Genomic DNA, 18,948 nt, shown 5'->3' with positions numbered 1-18,948 from the left:
ATTCTCCTTCATTTTCTCATCTTTATACGAGGCGCGTAAACGTGAGGATTTTCCTCAACACTCAATATTAGAATCTCATCAAATAAAACTTGCTCCATGATGCACAGCACAGAACAAAATAATGCATAGGTTATGTCGCGGTCTTCTTGCTACAAAATATACGACGACAAAATAGCTGTTAGATGGCAATAGAATGAATCTAGTGGGCTGTGATCGGAAACGTGAACGCCAAAGTTGAAACTTGGCCAACTCTCCGTTCCCGATCCTGGGCTCCGGCAAGCTTTTCGTTAATTGTGAATGCTCACATTTAAATGCACACATTTTAACAATTTTACCGTTTTCGTTTTCGTTCCGATTCTCGTTTCCGGTTTATTGTGAACCAGCCTTACATTGGGAGATCCCATGTGTGTTGAACCTGCTTCATAATTATTAGGGCTCGGACTTTGATGAAAAATCATATTTCTTCTGAGTAGTCGGAGACGATGCATAGTATCAAATAGGCACATGCTCCAAGAAATATGTTAGATCTATGGGATTTTCATAGGTCATCAAAATGCATTTTTCCGTGTTTTCCAGATTAAAGTCATTTTTTAAACATTAAATGTAGTTTTGGATTATTTTCTTTACTTAAAAATCAAGCACACGTACTTCAAGACTATACCTCAATCTCCGCATATATACTGTACATGAGGCCAAACTTTACGTAATAATTAATCAAGTTACTTATCATTCCTTTAAAATGCATATGATGTTATTCAGAAATGTGGCGATAAGTAACCACATAAAACATACTTCACAGTCTTTTGGTTACTACAATCTCTCAGAACACAACAGTTATTGAATAGTGATCACCTTGGAGATGAACTACCAACTACAGGTTGAGCCTCAACACTTATTTATACAGTGAAGTTATTTACTTGGTGTCCCGCAGTCAATAGTCAACGCGCGGCCATAAGATCGACATACTAGGCAGGCAGACAGGAGACAGATGGTCGGCCATAGCTATTACGTCTCTTGCACCAACCAATACATATGGGCTATTCCATATGAAATCGATCAGTAAAAAACCTCGCATTTTTTTATACTCTAATTTTTCCCTATTTATACAAGGTGCTGAGGAGAGTGCATTTGCAAAAATATACTATCGAAAGTCAAACGGTTTTCGTATTGTTGAGCGACAAATTTAGCGTAATTTAGAAAAACAAGCCTCTTTCAGCGTTCAGAACTCTGGAACCATTTACTGCAGAACATTGAACGAGAGCTCATTTTGAAGCTGACATTTGGTAGGTTATGGTAAGAAGTAATCCTTATTTTTATTGTATATAGAGAGACAGATAATCTAATTTTACTTACTTTTAGGCTTTTTGCCCATTTGTAAAATGTAAAAAATATTGAGAAAAAACCTTGCATTATTAAGAGGCATTCGGCATTGTTTGCTTAGTATCACGGCAATAAGTTTCGGGGGTATTAAATAAATTATATTCACACACCTAGACTTGAAAGGCGCAACACAGCAAGCATTGGCCGAGAGATGAAGATAAGCGAGCTTTGGGCGTCATTTTACTCCTGTGTTTATGAAAACCTGTGATAAAGCTAGCCCAGCTATGCGCTACTAGACGAAACATTACGTGTTTATGTCTCCTGGCCTTGCTTGCCTAGGCTAGCTCCCGCCTCACAGTCAGCTGGTTAGCTCACGCGCGTACTATTTATTTTCTTTATTTGATTTTTCAATACTTTCTTATTAACGTTGCACCAGTAAAAAAGTACGTGTTTATTTGTACTTTCAATGCGGAATCTAACCATATATTTTAAAAATATTTTTTCGTGGGCAAAGGTGTTTTAATTAAGAAAAATCTAAATTTCTCCATTTCCATAAAAAGTAAGAAGAACTGTTTACATGTCAATATAAACTTTAACTTTTCAGCATCAAAATAAACCATGATTTTGATCATTGGGTGAAAGGGTTTCGGAGCCACAACAGTTTACAGTTGCTAATTTTATGAAAATACGATAAATTAAAATATTTTTAATTTAAACACTATGAAGTTCTGATGCCTCAAACATTGCACAAAGCATTGTATCATAGTTGTCTACGGACAGAAAAAGTTTCATTGTATTTAAAAATTGCAAGGTCAATTTTCTCTATATTTCGGTCGATTTGAGATGGAATAGTCCATATATCGGTACTGCTTATTTCATCATTATGAGATTAATATTCTTGTGTTCCTTTGTATTTCTTACGACTATCCCGAGATTGCTGGCTTTGTGACCTAGTATTATTTTTTAAGGCCTCTGAATTGCGCTATGTATGTATGTTTTTGTAAGTCCTATTGAGATCGTTACACTATGCATTTGTTTAAGAATATACACGGTGTGTTTGCAACCAATATGTAGCAGTCACTGATGGGCAGGGCATGTAGTATGTGTGGGCGAATCCAGAAATGCATACAGAGTGTTAATTGGGAGGCCGAAAAAAAACCTTTGGGGAGGTCGAGACGTAGATGGAAGGAGAATATTAAAATGGATTTGAGTGAGGTGGGATATGATGGTAAAGACTAGATTAATCTTGCTCAGGATAGGGACCGATGGCGGGCTTATGTGAGGATGGCAATGAGCCTCCGGGTTCTCTAAAAGCAATTTGTAAGTAGGCCTAAGTAGTATGTAGCAGTCACTGGCCATATTGCTAATGTTAATTTATTCAAGTGTTTATTTCTTTCGTAATAATGACAAACACTAAGTGCCTACACATTGCAATAATGAGAATCGTGATTACAGCCACCCCTCTGCTCTCCGCAGAGCTCATAATTTGAGAATTATTATCGGGCGACGTAAAAGATAGTATTTACAAGTGTATACCCACATATCGTCGGTTTCTTGGTAAAAGTGACGAAATCACATTGAAGGCTAATAATAACTAATTACTAACATCTAAAGAAGTACAGTTATCTATGGATGGATCATTAAACCTTTAAATGCCTTTTTCCAACAATTTTGCATTTTGGACTTAGTTACTTTTACCAAGAAACTGACGATATATATCTTTCTTTTTCTTAAACGAAATACTCGATAACAAATAGAATGAATTAACAATAGATTCCTAAATAATAATTGGATGCATTTCTAATCGAAGGGCTCTGCAAAGAATGGGCTGACACTTAAAATTAAGATAGAAACAGGTCACTGGCATAAACCCCGAAAAAAAAAGTTGACAAGGGAAACTATTAAAAATAAAATTATAAATTATAAAAGCAGACAGAATTATTACAATTTTAATGAATCTGTGAAGGATCATAGCAATGACAAAGGAAGCTTTTAATAGGAAAAGGAACATTTTCTCCAGATATTTGGAAAAATAAGGAAGAGACTAGTTAAGTATTTTGTTTGGAGTGTGGTAGTGTATGGGACAGAAACACTGACATTACTACAAAGTGAAGAGAAACGACTAGAAGAATTTGAAACGTGGATATGGAGAAGAATGGAGAATGTGAAATGGATAGACAAAATAAGAAACCCAAGCTGTGGTAGAGAAGGGGGTGAAGAAAGATCAGGAAGAGAAAAAGAAATTGGCTGATACTGTCTAAGAAGAAACTGCCTACTAAAGGATGAGGATGCGCTGGAAGGCATGGTGAAAAAGTTCGGGCAGAAGAAGACATACGATAGCCAACATTGATATATATATATATATATATATATATACACACACACACACACACACATATACACGAAAACTAAGAGGAAGGGGAAAAGAGGGAAGATTGGAGAATGCTGGATTTGCAGTGAAAGACCTGCCCTTGGACAGACTATGAATGGATGAATACTGTATCAGTCTAATAAATAATATAGGCTTAATTCAACTTTAGTGCATGTTATTAATGTACAGGTCTTTATTAGAACTACTAAATCATGGAACATAAGATTTTACGCAGCATGTGTAAAATTATCGACAAGGACAGTAGTTCGTGCACAGAACAGAAGGTTCTTATCTCAAGGCAAACTGGGACAATAGAACGTCGATAGTTTTGCGACCCACTCTGTCGCTGAATAATTCACAGAATCGCATCAAGACTGCTGCATGGGGACCTGGTGACAACTATCAGTTTAACTCCAGGCAGATCATGAAGTCAATCTACAAAAGCTAATGAAACTACAGTAGGCTTATAGCTATCGCAATGAGTTTGGTAGGAAGGAAGGAAGAAAGGAAGGCGTGAACAAACGAATAAATTATTAATGGAAGGGGAATTAAAACGCGATTCTGGCATCTATCCTCGCATGGAGTCATGGGACCGATTAAAATAATGCGGACTCCAACTAAGGAGTTAAGGCACTTACATCACTCCGCAACTCACAGTTCCACTGCAAGGAAATGATTTTGAAGGGAACGAAAAAAAAAATGAGCTTAACCCACTGGAATACAACATATGAAAGAAATAAAAGTCTGTCTCACGAAGCATTTGCGGAAATTTCACAAGACATCTTAACTATACAGCCTTCAATTGCCCGTGAAAGCTCAGTGTGTGAAGCCTATGAGATTGCAGGAGTCTGTGATAAATGAATCAGAGTGGGTGCAAAGGAGAGAAAAAGAAAAGGAGAGAGTAGAGTGATGATTCAGGAAATAAAGACAGAATTAAAAGATTTTGGTGTTAATTCGAAAAAACTTGAGATTTCTAAAAGATAATTAACATGTATGGGTGAAAAATGTTACTCGTACATATTCACAGGTTACGCCTATGTAAGTAGCCAGAAAGAGGTTATTCCGCACTCGGAAACTAATGTGCACAAAATGCAGGACGGAATAACTGAATTAAATTCAAACTGAGGGCCTTAATTGAACAAATATTACCTCAAAATAAGTCACGAAAAATATTTAGTGTAAATTCAATTCACCAAAGCTTTCCAAAGATGGACACAGGATGAGTGGAATGGAGAAAAATTCTCTCCGGCACCGGGATTTAAACTAAGAGGATTCAATCCGACATTGGGATGGGAATCCGGTATGGCTTAGTGGATAAAGCGTCAGCACGTAGAGCTGAAAATCCGGGTTCAAATCCCGGTGCCGGAGAGAATTTTTCTCCGTTCCACTCATCCTTCATCATATGATGACGCAGAATTTCTGCACGGAAAAATCATATGTACTTCGGTACATCGTAATAATATACAAAAAATAATCATTTAGGGCCGCATTCATAGACATTCTTAGCGCGGGCTTTCGGTGGATGATCAGCGAACTAACGTTTTTCGTATTCATAAACCAGTGTCAGCGATATGATATGATATGAATCCTGTTTAGCACGCTCGTAGCCCGGGCTAGCAAAATATCTATGAATAGCACCCTTAGTGATTTAAGACGGCGCTTATTCCGTCGGATCTCGGCCACTTAGTCACTCATAATGAGTGCATCTCTGCACATGTGTGGACACTGTGCCACTGTCATACATCTATGACGCAATGCATGAGGGTAGGCCACTAGAGGGAACCCAAGAGTTGGAACTTAAATTGAGGGGATTCAATCCGACATCGGATGGGAATCCGTTGTGGCTTAGTGGATAGAGAGTCAGCACGTAGAGCTGAAAACCCGGCTTCAAATCCCGGTGCTGGAGAGAATTTTTGTCTGTTCCACTCATCCATCATATTATGACGACGCAGAATTTCTGGACGGAAATATCATATGTACTTGGGTACATCGTAATAATAAATGGACACAGATGGTTAAACATTAAAAAAAATGTCAGCGCTGTGAAGACCTTGCGTTCGTTGTTTGCCTACATAGTTAAATACAGATGTTTGTGGAAATGAAGTACTATCACTTACAGGCCAATTATTACAGATTGTCCATATTCTCATGTAGGAAAACAAATTCCTTCTGTAAGCGTTATCAATGTGTCATAATGGCTAACATTTTAATATTGAATGTAAATATGCAAATTAATAAACATCAATCAATTTGTGACACAATAAACCGGACAAGACAGATAAACACCTGAAAATAAAGCTTTAAAAAATGACGGCTGTTCCTGTCATAGCATATGGAAGTGAATCGTGGGTTGTTAGAGAATGATAAAGAAAATGAAAGTGACCAAAATGAGATTTCTCAGGAAAGTAAAAGGATGCTCAAAAAAAAAAAAAAAAAAAAAAAAAAGATAGGCCTATAAGAGATTAAACAGACCGTAAGATACAACAATACTAGTAATGACTACGAGGTATAGGCTAATCTTAGAGGAAGAAGAGATGTAGGTTGCCGAGGAAAAGATGGTCTTGAAAGATATCACAAGCTACCGTGAGGACGATACAGTAGTTATGCCTACTCCCTGTAGTGAGGAGAAGATATACAGAGAGTTCCTATGCAGACTGGTCCCACTCCAACCTCTACCTTACAAAATCTGTTGTCGAGCGACATGCAGTTGTATGCCGGCATATGGACAGTCCCTATGCAGACTGGTCCCACTCCAACCCTCAGCATCATTTCTCCTGTGACAGGACTCCACTTTTATTGCACTATTAAATATGTATTGGAAATATAATTTAAGCCCCATAAATAGTTACATTTCCAATACAAATAATTTATTAGAAATCACAAGGCAATAAAAAGAAATAAAATTAAATATTAGAAGTGAAAGTAAAACCAGTACGGTATTACAAAAACTAACAATGTTTTGACCACATACGACAAATGAAAATAGAAAAACTACCACACACAGTGAAATACCAGACACTGGACAATGAAGCTGAGGACCGACAACCCCTGACAAAACTTCTGAATGTTGAACGAAGTTAATCAAGCCTAACTTCGACGTCATGATAATAATGGAAGTATTTGTTTGCATTAAGTTTGTTTCTATTTTATGTGAAGATACAAAAGAAAAATAATTTGAACTTATAACACATTCCAAAATGGTTGGGGCATTTCCCTTTACAACATGATACAAATATCAAAAACCTACACATGAGGCTTTAAGACTTGTCACTATACTCGTTTTCTTTCCAGCTGTCAAAATTAAGTCATTTTCTACATAGTTATTAGTGTGGGTTCCACCCGCCAAGTTGGCATGCTACATCGTCCTCATTTGAGCTGAATAACAAGACAGATTTAATGAGACCGTAGTACGAGTTAAGAAGAAATGTAAACAAATTGGCCTTCCCAATGTCAACGATGTGGACCCCAGCTTGATGATAAATATGCTTTAATTAGCCTTCCTCACAATGAAACACTAGAAATCATTTACTTAACAATCCTTTCGCTTATTTTTAACGTCTATTTTACTAAAAGAACTAGATGTTGTAACTATAAAGATCTCCATTCACTGCTGTAGTATTCATACATAAAACCTTCTGTGAAGACGTTACATAGTGCATAGGGGTTGGGCAGTTTCCTACAGTTTTAAATTTGCACCGTATTTACTAGATTCAAGACAACATCTAAGATTGTGGGATTGATTATTATTTCGCATTTGGAACTACTACCTATGTAACTTCTAGCCACACAGAAGGAAATGAATAGACACAATGCAGGAAAGTTTGATTCTGCCAGAAAAAGTATTTTTCTCTCGTTGGAAAGTTAAGTAAGCTTTATTTTTTATTAATTATTTTATTATTCGATTCGTCTCATAACAAAAATTGTGTTTTACGAGGTTATGTTGATCACAAACTCTGTGATCTAACCTATTAAAAACACATGGGCATTAAAGTACAAATTTATTAGTTCAATAAAAATGGAGTCCTGTCGAGAAATGTATGAACCATGTGCCGTTAGGTCCAGGTTATTTGCTGTACTCCAAGGCACACCATAGGAGAAATTGTCAGAGTCACTACAGTACCATTTCATTCTCTCTATAATAAGTTAAGTGTGTCACTGTGAGAACTCTCTGTACCTGAGGTCGTAAATATTGCTAATCTCGTGGTAACGAAATCAAATTTTTAGACTTTATTCTGTTACATTCAAGTCTAGATCTCAAAACATAGTCCTAGCTGTAGTTCTATCAAATGACAGGATTTCAAGCAAAAAGACTCAAGTTTAATCGTTTAATCGCTCTTAGACATTTTGAGATTTATGGTGAACAAAGCAAGTATAATAGTTTTCTCCTGAATACTTTCATAATCCGTGTCATTCATATTTCCCCATTTCTCTCTATCACCATATCAATATTTCATACACTCCGAATTCTCTCTATACTCTTATAGTATAGTAGTATCTATTTAAGAATATGATGATTATTACAGTTCTTAATCATTAAATATAGATTCCTGTTTGTAATGCAATTACTTATACTCTTCTATTACTGTCTGCTCTATAACTTATTTCCTACGATAAACATCCCGCTTCCATAATAAGTTTAAAATTAATTTGTTATTCAAGATGATACCTTTAAATATTTTATTGTATAGCTTCATAGCTTTAATATTGTGGCGGCAGGACGAAATATGCTGGCCGCGTCGGGGAATGGCGCAGGGGGAAGCGGAGCTCAAGCTTCGGTGGACGCTTGGCGCAGCGCAGAGCGAGGGGAAAAAAGAAAAAAAAAACTACAGCGCTGAGCGGCGAAAGCAGGGGAAACGTCTGGAAACAGATTCTTATGGAGGCCCATAAGTTTCACGACGCAGAACATTCTAGACAATCGTGATAAATAAATATAACACCGTGAGTTGCAGTTAGTCAGCTGCGAGAGAGCTAGTTAGTCTTGTCTTAGACAGCGGAGACGCATCCAGAGGATCTAAGTTCGAGGTGCAATGAACTTGAGTGAGTCCGTAACTGTGGCAGCGTCCAGGCGAGTGCGGTGTATCCGGAAGTCTCGGGTTCGAAGTGCAGTGAACTGTATCTGGAAAGCTTGGGTGAGTGAGCTAGAAGAACTAGCCAAGGCGTACGAACTGTGAACTAAGATCTGACAGTTTTGTTTTGTACATAGTGCTTTGTGAACATTAGTTGAAAATAGGAGTACATTGTTGTTTTTCTCAATAATACACGTGGATTGCCATTGTCGTTCTGTGGAGTGCAATAACGACTACTGTGTTGCTATGTTGAGTGGAATATCCATTGTTGACGGGTGTGTGGTTGAAGTTAGAAATAAAAGTCACATTATTGTTGAAAATAAAAGTTACAATATATTGGGTACAGAATACTCAACAACTACACTCACACTTCAGTCAGAACTCAGAGGATTCAAAATTCATACATTTTATCGAAAGTTATAAAAGAGGCGAAAAGAATACATTTGAACTGAAAAAATACAAACTATTTGAGATATTATAAAAATGAAACTACCGGTACTTAATATCCAAAGAATGTCTGAAGGTCTACCATAACTATGAATTGTAAAGTTGGCGTAAAGCAGATGATCCAAATTGTACAGTACTGCAAATTCCTTCAACTAATTTTTTATAACTATCATTGACAAGTTATACAGTCAAGATTGTGCACATCCTGCAATACATTTAACCTCCATTCCCAGCTCTCAAATTTATTTCCATGAAGACTTACTGCAACAGAAATTATGTAGTGTGATAAAACCATCTAAAAACAAAAAAATTCCATTGGGTATGAAGAAATATCAAGTAAAATTACGAGAGCCTGTTCTGAAATAATTTTTGCTCCTTACGATTATTTTCCCTCATTCCATACTGCAATAGATGACAGTGATCATGTGCGGTTTCTGACTGTCGACCAGCACATTCTTGTATATTGAAAGGTTACTTTCAAAATCTATAGATGCAATGAAAGCATATTTGAAGTGGATGTTAACTCCTCTTCAATGTCAGTTGTGTTACATTCTTCCAGTCAACATCTGAGTGATGGAGCACAAGAGTTTATATCCTGACTTCTTGTCAAGAACAATTTCAACTTGTCTCATACCAACTCACCAAGACCACGCACATTATCTAATGCTTCTTCTCCTGTTCTAACTAACTCAATCATTTTTTCAATCAAAAGTCATGCTTCTCTCCTCCAGACATGTAATAGGCCTAGTTGATGACAAGGAACCAAAATTGGACATGATATATGTCAGCTGTGTTTGCATTTCACTATTTGAAACAATTCTTAAACTATTTGAATACCATAGCCCTGATATCTTGACCTCCAAGAGAACCTACTATACACTTTACTGTTTAAAAATAGTCGCAGTAGTAGACACAGCCATCAATCCACATACCCCATTGAGTGATGATAGGCTCTGGCAGCAGCGGTATATTGGGAACTCATGATCTGAAAGATTCCCTGAGTGATGGAGCTTAACAAATACCTTCTTCATGTGAGATACAAACTTGTCAATTTCGGGGAAATCTGCCCTGCAGCTTCTTCCACCCCTCTGGGAAAAGTATAGGCGAGGCACGTCACGTCTACCATTTCCAAGTATAATGCTTTGATTGCCTTGGCACCTTGAATAATGTATGGTGCTGCATCAGTCACATGTTACATGTCTTACACCCTCTGGCCACAGCAGAACCATCGATCTGTTGAAGATCCGAATACTGTGGAATGATTAACAGATTCCTAAACTTTAGATACGAACAACAATATTTCTCCCGGTTTGTTCAATTTCAACACTTCCATTATTACACTGGCACTATAACGGGTCTCTACATCTGGTTTCGTCGATGGATATGAAAATCTTTTTTCAGACTCAGTCTCTTATTTTTATGGTTTCTTTCTCAGTGTAGACTCGTCTGTCATTCTGGAAAGTCTCTTAATTTAAAATTGCTTAATTTCCAGAGAGGAATGTTTGCAGAAACCATAACTTCACACAAGTCTTTGTAAAATTTTGAGGACATGTCTTTATTTGTGGATGAGTTTTGTAAGCTGTATTAGATGGGAAGTATTTTTTTTAACTGATATTGTAGATACCACGTAAATGTTTTTTGTGATGGACATATTATTCAATGATAATTTTTTTGCTACACTTTTACTTCACATATTTTGCAAAAAAGAATTTGATCATCTATAGGAAAAAAAATCCTCGCTGAATCCAGACACACTTTGTCTCAAATGGGTAGGGTACCTTTAGATGACTTTATCTTTGGCATTCTAATTAACTCGAAATGAATGTTATACACACGAAGACTTAAGGTTCTTACAGAAACATTTACAACCAGAATGGGATATGAATTTTACTTGTAGTGTACCTGTTCTAGTACCTGCCCCTTCCAGCCACAAAAAACCAGCTCAATGACAATAGCTGCACCTTCCATATCAAACAATTCTTTCCAAATTAGCTCTTATAAGAATGTGGTTTTGCCAAGACTGCAGGAAGGGGAGTAACTACAAAATTACTATTATTTCTCAATTTGATAAGTGAGTGAAACTTCTGATGTTTGAGTATTGATGCTTATTCACAGAACTGATAATATTAAAATATATTAATATAATAGCCCTACTCAATATAATTGCATGAAAATGGGAAAATAATGAAGTAATATTGGGGAAAAAAATATAAAAATAAAAAACATAAGAAATGACCTAATAAATAGGCCTATACATTTCTATAACCACGCAAATTGTCTGTAGCTGCATTTAGATTGGCAACAGGCCATGACTGTTTGGCCAAACACCTGCATAGAATTGGAATATATCAGTCCCCTACTGCCCACTGTGAAATTCAAATCAAGAAATGGATTCAGAACAACTCAAAATCTGTGCTTCAGTGGCTGACCATGACAATACCTTTGAAAAATACTGGCATGCAAGAGGCCAAATGAGTTTGTCAAACACCTGGCATTAGAAAACAACAACATACATTTCTATAATATGGGGGCTATGATCAGGATTTATGTACAAGTTAGCAATGTATATGATGCATGAATTAAAAGATAGGTCATCAAAATCCGGACCGTGATTATCTATTAGCCTCGGCCTATCAGTCTTAAATATCAATTCTGCTTTCAGTAACAAGAGAGTTACAGTGTGCGCTATTAGTGGCGACATTGGCTCCCTTTTCCCTGTTGCAAGGTGAGGTATAGTGAAGGCATGGAACGGAGTCTGACAGCCTCGACTGGTACTAACCAATATACAGCATAGAAGTGAAATAACTCTGCAGATTTCAAAAACGAATTGGTCGTATTGAGTATAACAAAAGAGTCCAATACCATACTAATGGAAAGTTTACAGTTTTCGGGGGGGGGGGGGGGAAACCAAAACTTTAACATCGTCGTTGTTGATAATTACTACACATAGAATCTTGATTTCTGTCAATACTAATAGAGAATGTAATAAAGAATTCTCTTCCTTTCTGGTATTTCGATAAAATGGACGGTTTTCGTGTAAATTAAATAAAAATATTGCAATTTGTTGCCTGACTAACAAGACTAAACGTGGCAACAATGATCAACTGTTCTCGACTTTCTTTCAATAGGGGTAGAGGACAACTGACAGTCAAGGTCGTCTTGTTTCAGTATTATATGAATATCCAATGGAAGTGGATGTTTGAGTCTTTCTATCTTAACTGAAGTTTGTATTGTCATTCAACTTAGTGTATAGCAATGCCGAGATTTTCCTACAATACATAGCAAGCAGATTAATCCAATTTACAAGCATATACAATTTATCAATTGAGTAAAAAGTATGAAAATGCAGAAATGTTGTTAATTATGTTCTGAACCTTTCCTTTTGGCCCTTCAAACCTTTAAGAAAATTAGGCACTGCATTGAAGTCCATAATACATGAAGAGATATAGAGAATCCCTTTTTTATATCAGCTGAGACTAATAGATGGTAGATGCAGATCTACTTTGTGTCTTTTAGCCTATTAAAATTATGATTGTTTTGATTACTACTAAATGTATGTCTTTAAAATAAAATATGACTAATTTAGGGAAAGAATGTACTCATAAGATAAAGGCAATATTTCTAAATTATGGAAAACATGATTTCTTTATATGCACACCTGTCATTAGGCCCTATCTATATAGCCTAATTATAGATTTGTTTATTTTTCAGACTTATCTAAGTATTTTAATTGGTGTTGTGGGATTTAATCGATTAATCGAGCAATTTCTATTGTAAGATTAATCGATCAAAAATATTTCATCAAATAATCGAGTCTCTTAAAATTAATAGGTTGTAAGATATTAACTATTATTTTGTTAATGCGAGCTCAGAGTAAAAATTCCGACAATATTTGTCTCTCAGAAATTGCTTACTTGAAACACGATAACACCAATATTTTGTAACTGCAAAGGTAGCAGGTAGCATAGGGCAAATCTTTGCACAAACACTTCGCAAATCTTTGCACAAACACTTCAGAAAGAGATTAAGATATGAGAACAGTGACCTGGTCTACCCTTATTGAAAGTTGAAACACAGTATGAAACCCTTATTAAGTTTGTCAGCTCGTCTTCCTAGCATATGAAAGATATACTTTTCTGGAATTCGCCCCCATTATCCCTTAGCCATGACTACACTGTGCGCAAGTGAGAGAGTAACTATCTTCTGCTCTTTCTAAAATTTTGTAACCCAATTACAAAAGGAGCCAGTGTGCTGTTCTGTTGCAGTTTCTAGATGATGCTTGTGTGTTTAGTTTGCTAAAGAAAAAAAATCAGATTTCTGTGGTCTGTGAAAAAAAGTAAAAACTCCAATACGTCATAGGCCTATGAAAATTTGAGAAGTAAACTCGGTCAAATGTTTGGATTTAAATAGGCTAGAATGATCGTGGAGAAGTTCTAGACAGAAATAGAAAATTTTCGTGTTTAGTGATAGGCCTACAGGAAACATTGTTACTAAATGCAGAGCAGCACTTAATTTGGAGCATGTGAATCATGAATGAAGCAGTATTAACTAGGTAAGTCTTCATACTTTTTTTATTTGTGTTTGTCTCAAAAATCCCCGGAGAATTGACACAATAAGTTATAAGCCTAGGCCTACATAATAAAAATTTTAGTAAATAAAGTATATACAGCTTACTACATTTTATACTTATCCTTATCACCAAACACAAATTAAATTTAACAATAATCGTGTATTACAGTAGGTTTATATTAAAATTTTTTTCAAATTGATCAAAGCTCGATTAATTGATTCAATTCAAATCGTTAATCGATTAAATATTTTGATCAATCAATAGCACTAATTTTAATTGTTTTATCACAACAGCGACTAATTTGTAGTTAAATTCACCTTACTTTGATCTTTTAGTGTATTTCTATCGAAAATCACGAACTCTGTGGTTCTGCAACTTGCTGAGAGCAATATTAGATGCAATAAAATCTTCAAACATTCCTTCAAAGAAAGTTCCAGTAGCTTCGTCATTGGCAGTTCGCTGTACCATAGCTCTCATTTCCTTTCAATCTTTGCTTCTTTGTGTTGACATGGTAGGTATTGCACATTTATAATCTAGGCCTATTATCATATTTGTTTAAACACTTTTTTACCATACAGAATGTTGACCTAAATGAATTTTAGGGAAAATTTCCAAGCGGTAGCCAATGTAGTCCAATGTTGCTTGTGTCAAACCTTTTTTCTCACTCCTGCACTGCTTATCTGTAATACTTTCAACCTCCCGAAAGATACATAGGCCTATTAATTTACGAATTGTTTCATGAGCTGGAACCATCACACCATGCTAGAAACTCTTTCTGAAAAATAACAGAACTTGAACAGACTCTGTGCATACTAGGCTATGTGGACATACAAAGTTCTGAAGAAAACTTAAACTCTGTCATATCACACACTTTTCAGAGAAATATTGCACTCTGAATACACACAAGCCTTGTTACAAATAACTTGAAGTAACTGGTAGATTACTAAATCATACTTCAGTAAATAAAATGCCTAACACAATTACACTGTAAGATAATTGAAGCGTCGGCTGGAACAATGTTGTAAGTTACAAAATTTTCATTCGGCGTGTTTCCGTGTAATAATGTTGTATGTCATGTTACCTTGCTATACTCTTTGGCTTGCAACTGTCCATCAATGCAGTACGAGAAATTTGTCCACTTAAAAGTTTGCTACCCTATAACAACAATGTTGTACGTGTACACATTTTTGCAGCTCCTGTAAATTTTACCAAATGTAACTTATAATGTTGTTCCAGCCGACGCTTCAATTATTGTCAACCTCCTGGCGAAGATGTCAGCCTCCTGATATAAAAAAAACCAGGAGACTGACTGCCAGGAGGTTAACATTTTACACTATTTTATTTTATTGCTAGGCCATAAATACTCTATGCAGATGACGTGAATATGTTAGGAGAAAATCCACAAACGATTATGGAAAACACGGAAATTTTACTTGAAGCAAGTAAAGCGATAGGTTTAGAAGTAAACCCGAAAAAAGACGAATATATGATTATGTCTCGTGACCAGAATATTCTACGAAATGGAAATACAAAAACTGGAAATTTATCTTTCGAAGAGGTGGAAAAATTCAAATATCTTGGAGCAACAGTTACAAATATAAAATACACTCGGGAGGAAATTAAACGCAGAATAAAATAAATATGGGAAATCCTTGTTATTATCTAGTTGAGAACCTTTTGTCATCTAGTCTGCTGTCAAAAAATGTTAAAGTTAGAATTTATAAAACACTTATATTATCAGGTGTTCTGTATGGTTGTGAAACTTGGACTCTTACTTTGAGAGAGAAACAGAGATAGAGGGTATTTGAGAATAAGGTTCTTAGGAAAATATTTGGGGCTAAAAGGGATGAAGTTACAGGAGAATGGAGAAAGTTACACAACACAGAACTGCATGCATTATATTCTTTACCTGACCTAATTAGGAACATTAAATCTAGACGTTTGAGATGGGCAGAGCATGTAGCACGTATGGGAGAATTCAGAAATGCATATAGAATGTTAGTTGGGAGGCCGGAGGGGAAAAAGACCTTTGGGGAGGCCAATACGTAGATGGGAGGATAATATTAAAATGGATTTGAGGGAGGTGGGATATGATGATAGAGACTGGATTAATCTTGCACAGGATAGGGACCGATGGTAGGCTTATGTGAGGGCAGCAATGAATCTGCAGGTTCCTTAAAAGACATTTTTGTAAGTAAGTAAGGCCATGAATACAATTTTTAAGTTATGTAATAAATGGTTTAGAAATATCAGTCTACTATATAATAATTTCAGGATATAAGTTACCGGTATTTCAGAATTTTACATAGCCTATTAGGCTTATATCTTAGAAGTGATAGCTACCAGTATATGCTACTGACACAATATAAAGTGAGACATTACTATATTTTTCTATTTGTAAGCTCAAAAAATAATGTTAGAAGATGAATCTCACTTCCGTATTTAATGTTTCTCTCCAATTTCACGTCTGGTTCAGTATTAAGAACCTAACGAGAGAGACAAGTACCTACGTAGGCAGCAAAAATATCTCTAGGCCTATAATTTTTTTTTTCCAGGAGGCTGACATTTAAAATTCTGGACAATCTTTACAAATTAAGCTACATTATGCTTTTACGTACACATTTCCAAATAGTGGACGAGATAATTAAGAAAAAAATTATCGTGGTGTCAGCAGTCTAAAAAAAAAAAAAAAAAAAAAAAAACGTGAACGTGCAGTCCAGAAGGCTGACATTTAAAGAGTTCTTCATTTTTATCACCTCTGTATGAAATATTTAAACAATAATTTGAGGTGGGGAAATATAAGCCTACAGTCGTAAAAGACGTGCAATTTTTTTTCAATCTTTCTTTAAGGTTAGTTTTCGCAGGAGTGGTGTTGGACTTCAAATGAGCAACATTTGGGAGATTCACCCAACTGCACAAGTAGGCCTAGCCAAAATATTTTAACAAACCAATACTTCATTAAAATCCCAGCTCTATACTGAAACTTAGAGCAAATACCCACGTATGTTAAAACTGTATGACTCTGGACGAATTTTAATTCACTGGGCCCATAAAGTTAGGTAATTTCCAAGATTCATTAACCTACATGCCGATAACATTAGTGACATCATCGAGGATCAGTGACAGGTTAGCTTTGACTTCTTCAGCTTTTTTGTATGCCTTGCATATAGCCCTATGTTTTTTGGTATGCATACCAAAAACCTGAACTAACCTAACCTGTCACTGATCTTCTATGACATCACAAGTCCGTGTAATATAATTAGATTACAGGTAATAATTACTTTGTGTATATTATGAAGGAACTAAGACATTACTACAAACGAAAGAAACTCCACTCTCTGTTAGAAACAAAGTTCTATTTAATATCCATACAGAATCGAATAATTAGGTTAGGCCTAGCTATATCTCATAGACAAAGTCAGATAGGCCTAATCTGTATTATCCACAAATCGAAAATTTGCAGCAGGTCTGTAGCCAATGTGCCAATATCGAATATTTAATTCGCCATAAATAAAATTAGTGTCCCTCCTTAAAACTTAAATTACTGTACTACAGCAATAACATTTTATATAGGCCTAAGTTAGGCCTACACGGTACATTTTTTTTTTTTCAAGATAAAACTCTGGGTCATTGCACTAAGGCTGTGATGCATATTATTAGGTAGCCTACATAGGCCTACAAAAATAATATTCCAAAGTACCGACTTCGGTCGTGCATTCACTAACAATATATGAACGAAGTTACCGGACTAAAAGCAGAATATAAGTTGTCTTACAAAAGGCAGAAACAAATTGCTCATAATAACTACACGAACATCCAGAATGAACATCACAAGAAATAATAGTGTGGTTATGTATGAAATATAACTGGAATTTGTATCTGTTTAGGTTTTTGCATATCATATAGTGCACTATTTAACTTACAATATTTTCTCGCACGGTGTTGTGAAATATTTGTTCCCGAATATCAGCGTCATCTTCCATCTTCATCTATTCGTCAATATCTTCTGTGACAAACGGAATAACACGCGAAACCACATTTTGTCTTCAAATTATGTCACCAATACGGTGATCATTTATTGAAAATGGATATTTAAGCCTTTTTTCATTAATGATCTTTCACAAGACTGCAATTCCACTGACAGCAACAGACAAGCCATTTTCTAACTCAGGGTTTAAAATTCACTCCACTACACCAGAACTGAATGTGAACACTCAACGTACTAATGTTTTTTTTTCTTCTACACGACAATGCTACCAACGCAAAAATGTTCAAAATCATTTATAATTTCCTCCCTAAGCGTATTTCTGATGTGTACTTTATGTAAGATTAGAGACTGAATTACGATAGAAAAGTGACTCGCCATCGCGCCAGTTGTTATTATTTGCGTTCATGTTACAAAATTAGAATATTATTATGTGTATTGCAATTTTAAAGGAGGTAATTTTCTGCACTTTATGTCTCTGCTACTGGTACACAATTGCTCTCTCTCTCTCTCTCTCTCTGGAGGATAGATAACATACTATTTCCAATATCGAACCACAAAACAATTTAAGAGTGTGCCGCAAGATAGCAGGAGTTCCGAGAGGGTCTTTGTCGATAAATATCGATAGTCAGTTCTCCGATTTGCACTGCCACCTTCACAAAGCTCATGCAACCAGTTTATCAACTACAGCAATGGTATTCATCTTTTTTGCTAGCGCACCCCCAAAATACATATATTTTTTTTAACTTCGTACCTCGAAATTGCATTGCAACTTTGTAGGAAATAACAAAAGACTATGATCAGGGACGGCGCCAGGATTTTTAATCGGGGGGGGGGGGCAAAGATGGAGCGAGACATTCGCTTGGGGGGGGGGGGTACGTTAAAATGTCATTGTAAAGTGGTTTTTTTATTTGTACGGAGGAGTAACTCGAAGGCTTGCATTGCAATCTGAGGCTAATTGTGCTTACCATTCCTATTCTGTGAACGACTGGATAGCCGAACGCTGTGCGCTGCACCGTGAACTTAACCCGGGCTATGGTATGGATGATGATATGTGAATTAATGATGGCGAAATGAGTCCGAGGTCCAACGCCGAAAGTTACCAGAAATTTTGCTTCAATTTGTTGGGGAAAACCCGGGGAAAAAACCCAACCAGATAACTTGTCCCAGCCAGGATTTGAACCCAGGC

General features: G+C 36.1%; 1 protein-coding gene across 3 annotated transcripts in view; it reads right to left on the bottom strand.

Moving 5' to 3' along the window:
• Positions 1–18,248, bottom strand: part of lili (LMBR1-like protein) — a 138,106-nt gene extending 119,858 nt beyond the window's left edge. Inside the window, exon 1 of one of the 3 annotated variants that reach the window (XR_011333178.1) lies at positions 17,698–18,229. Coding sequence is in view for 2 of the 3 variants with exons in the window: in XM_069831331.1 (XP_069687432.1) it covers positions 17,698–17,763 (66 nt within the window). In the remaining variant the exon portion in view is untranslated. Of the gene's footprint in view, positions 1–17,697 lie in introns of all 3 variants that reach the window. The other 2 variants (XM_069831331.1, XM_069831324.1) reach the window with 2 other exon arrangements.
• Positions 18,249–18,948: the final 700 nt, after the last annotated feature.

The sequence above is a fragment of the Periplaneta americana genome, chromosome 1, assembly GCF_040183065.1.
Source record: "Periplaneta americana isolate PAMFEO1 chromosome 1, P.americana_PAMFEO1_priV1, whole genome shotgun sequence".
Taxonomy (NCBI): Eukaryota; Metazoa; Arthropoda; class Insecta; order Blattodea; family Blattidae; genus Periplaneta; species Periplaneta americana.
The sequence above is the reverse complement of the archived record's forward strand: the minus strand, read 5'-3'. Positions and strand labels throughout refer to the sequence as shown.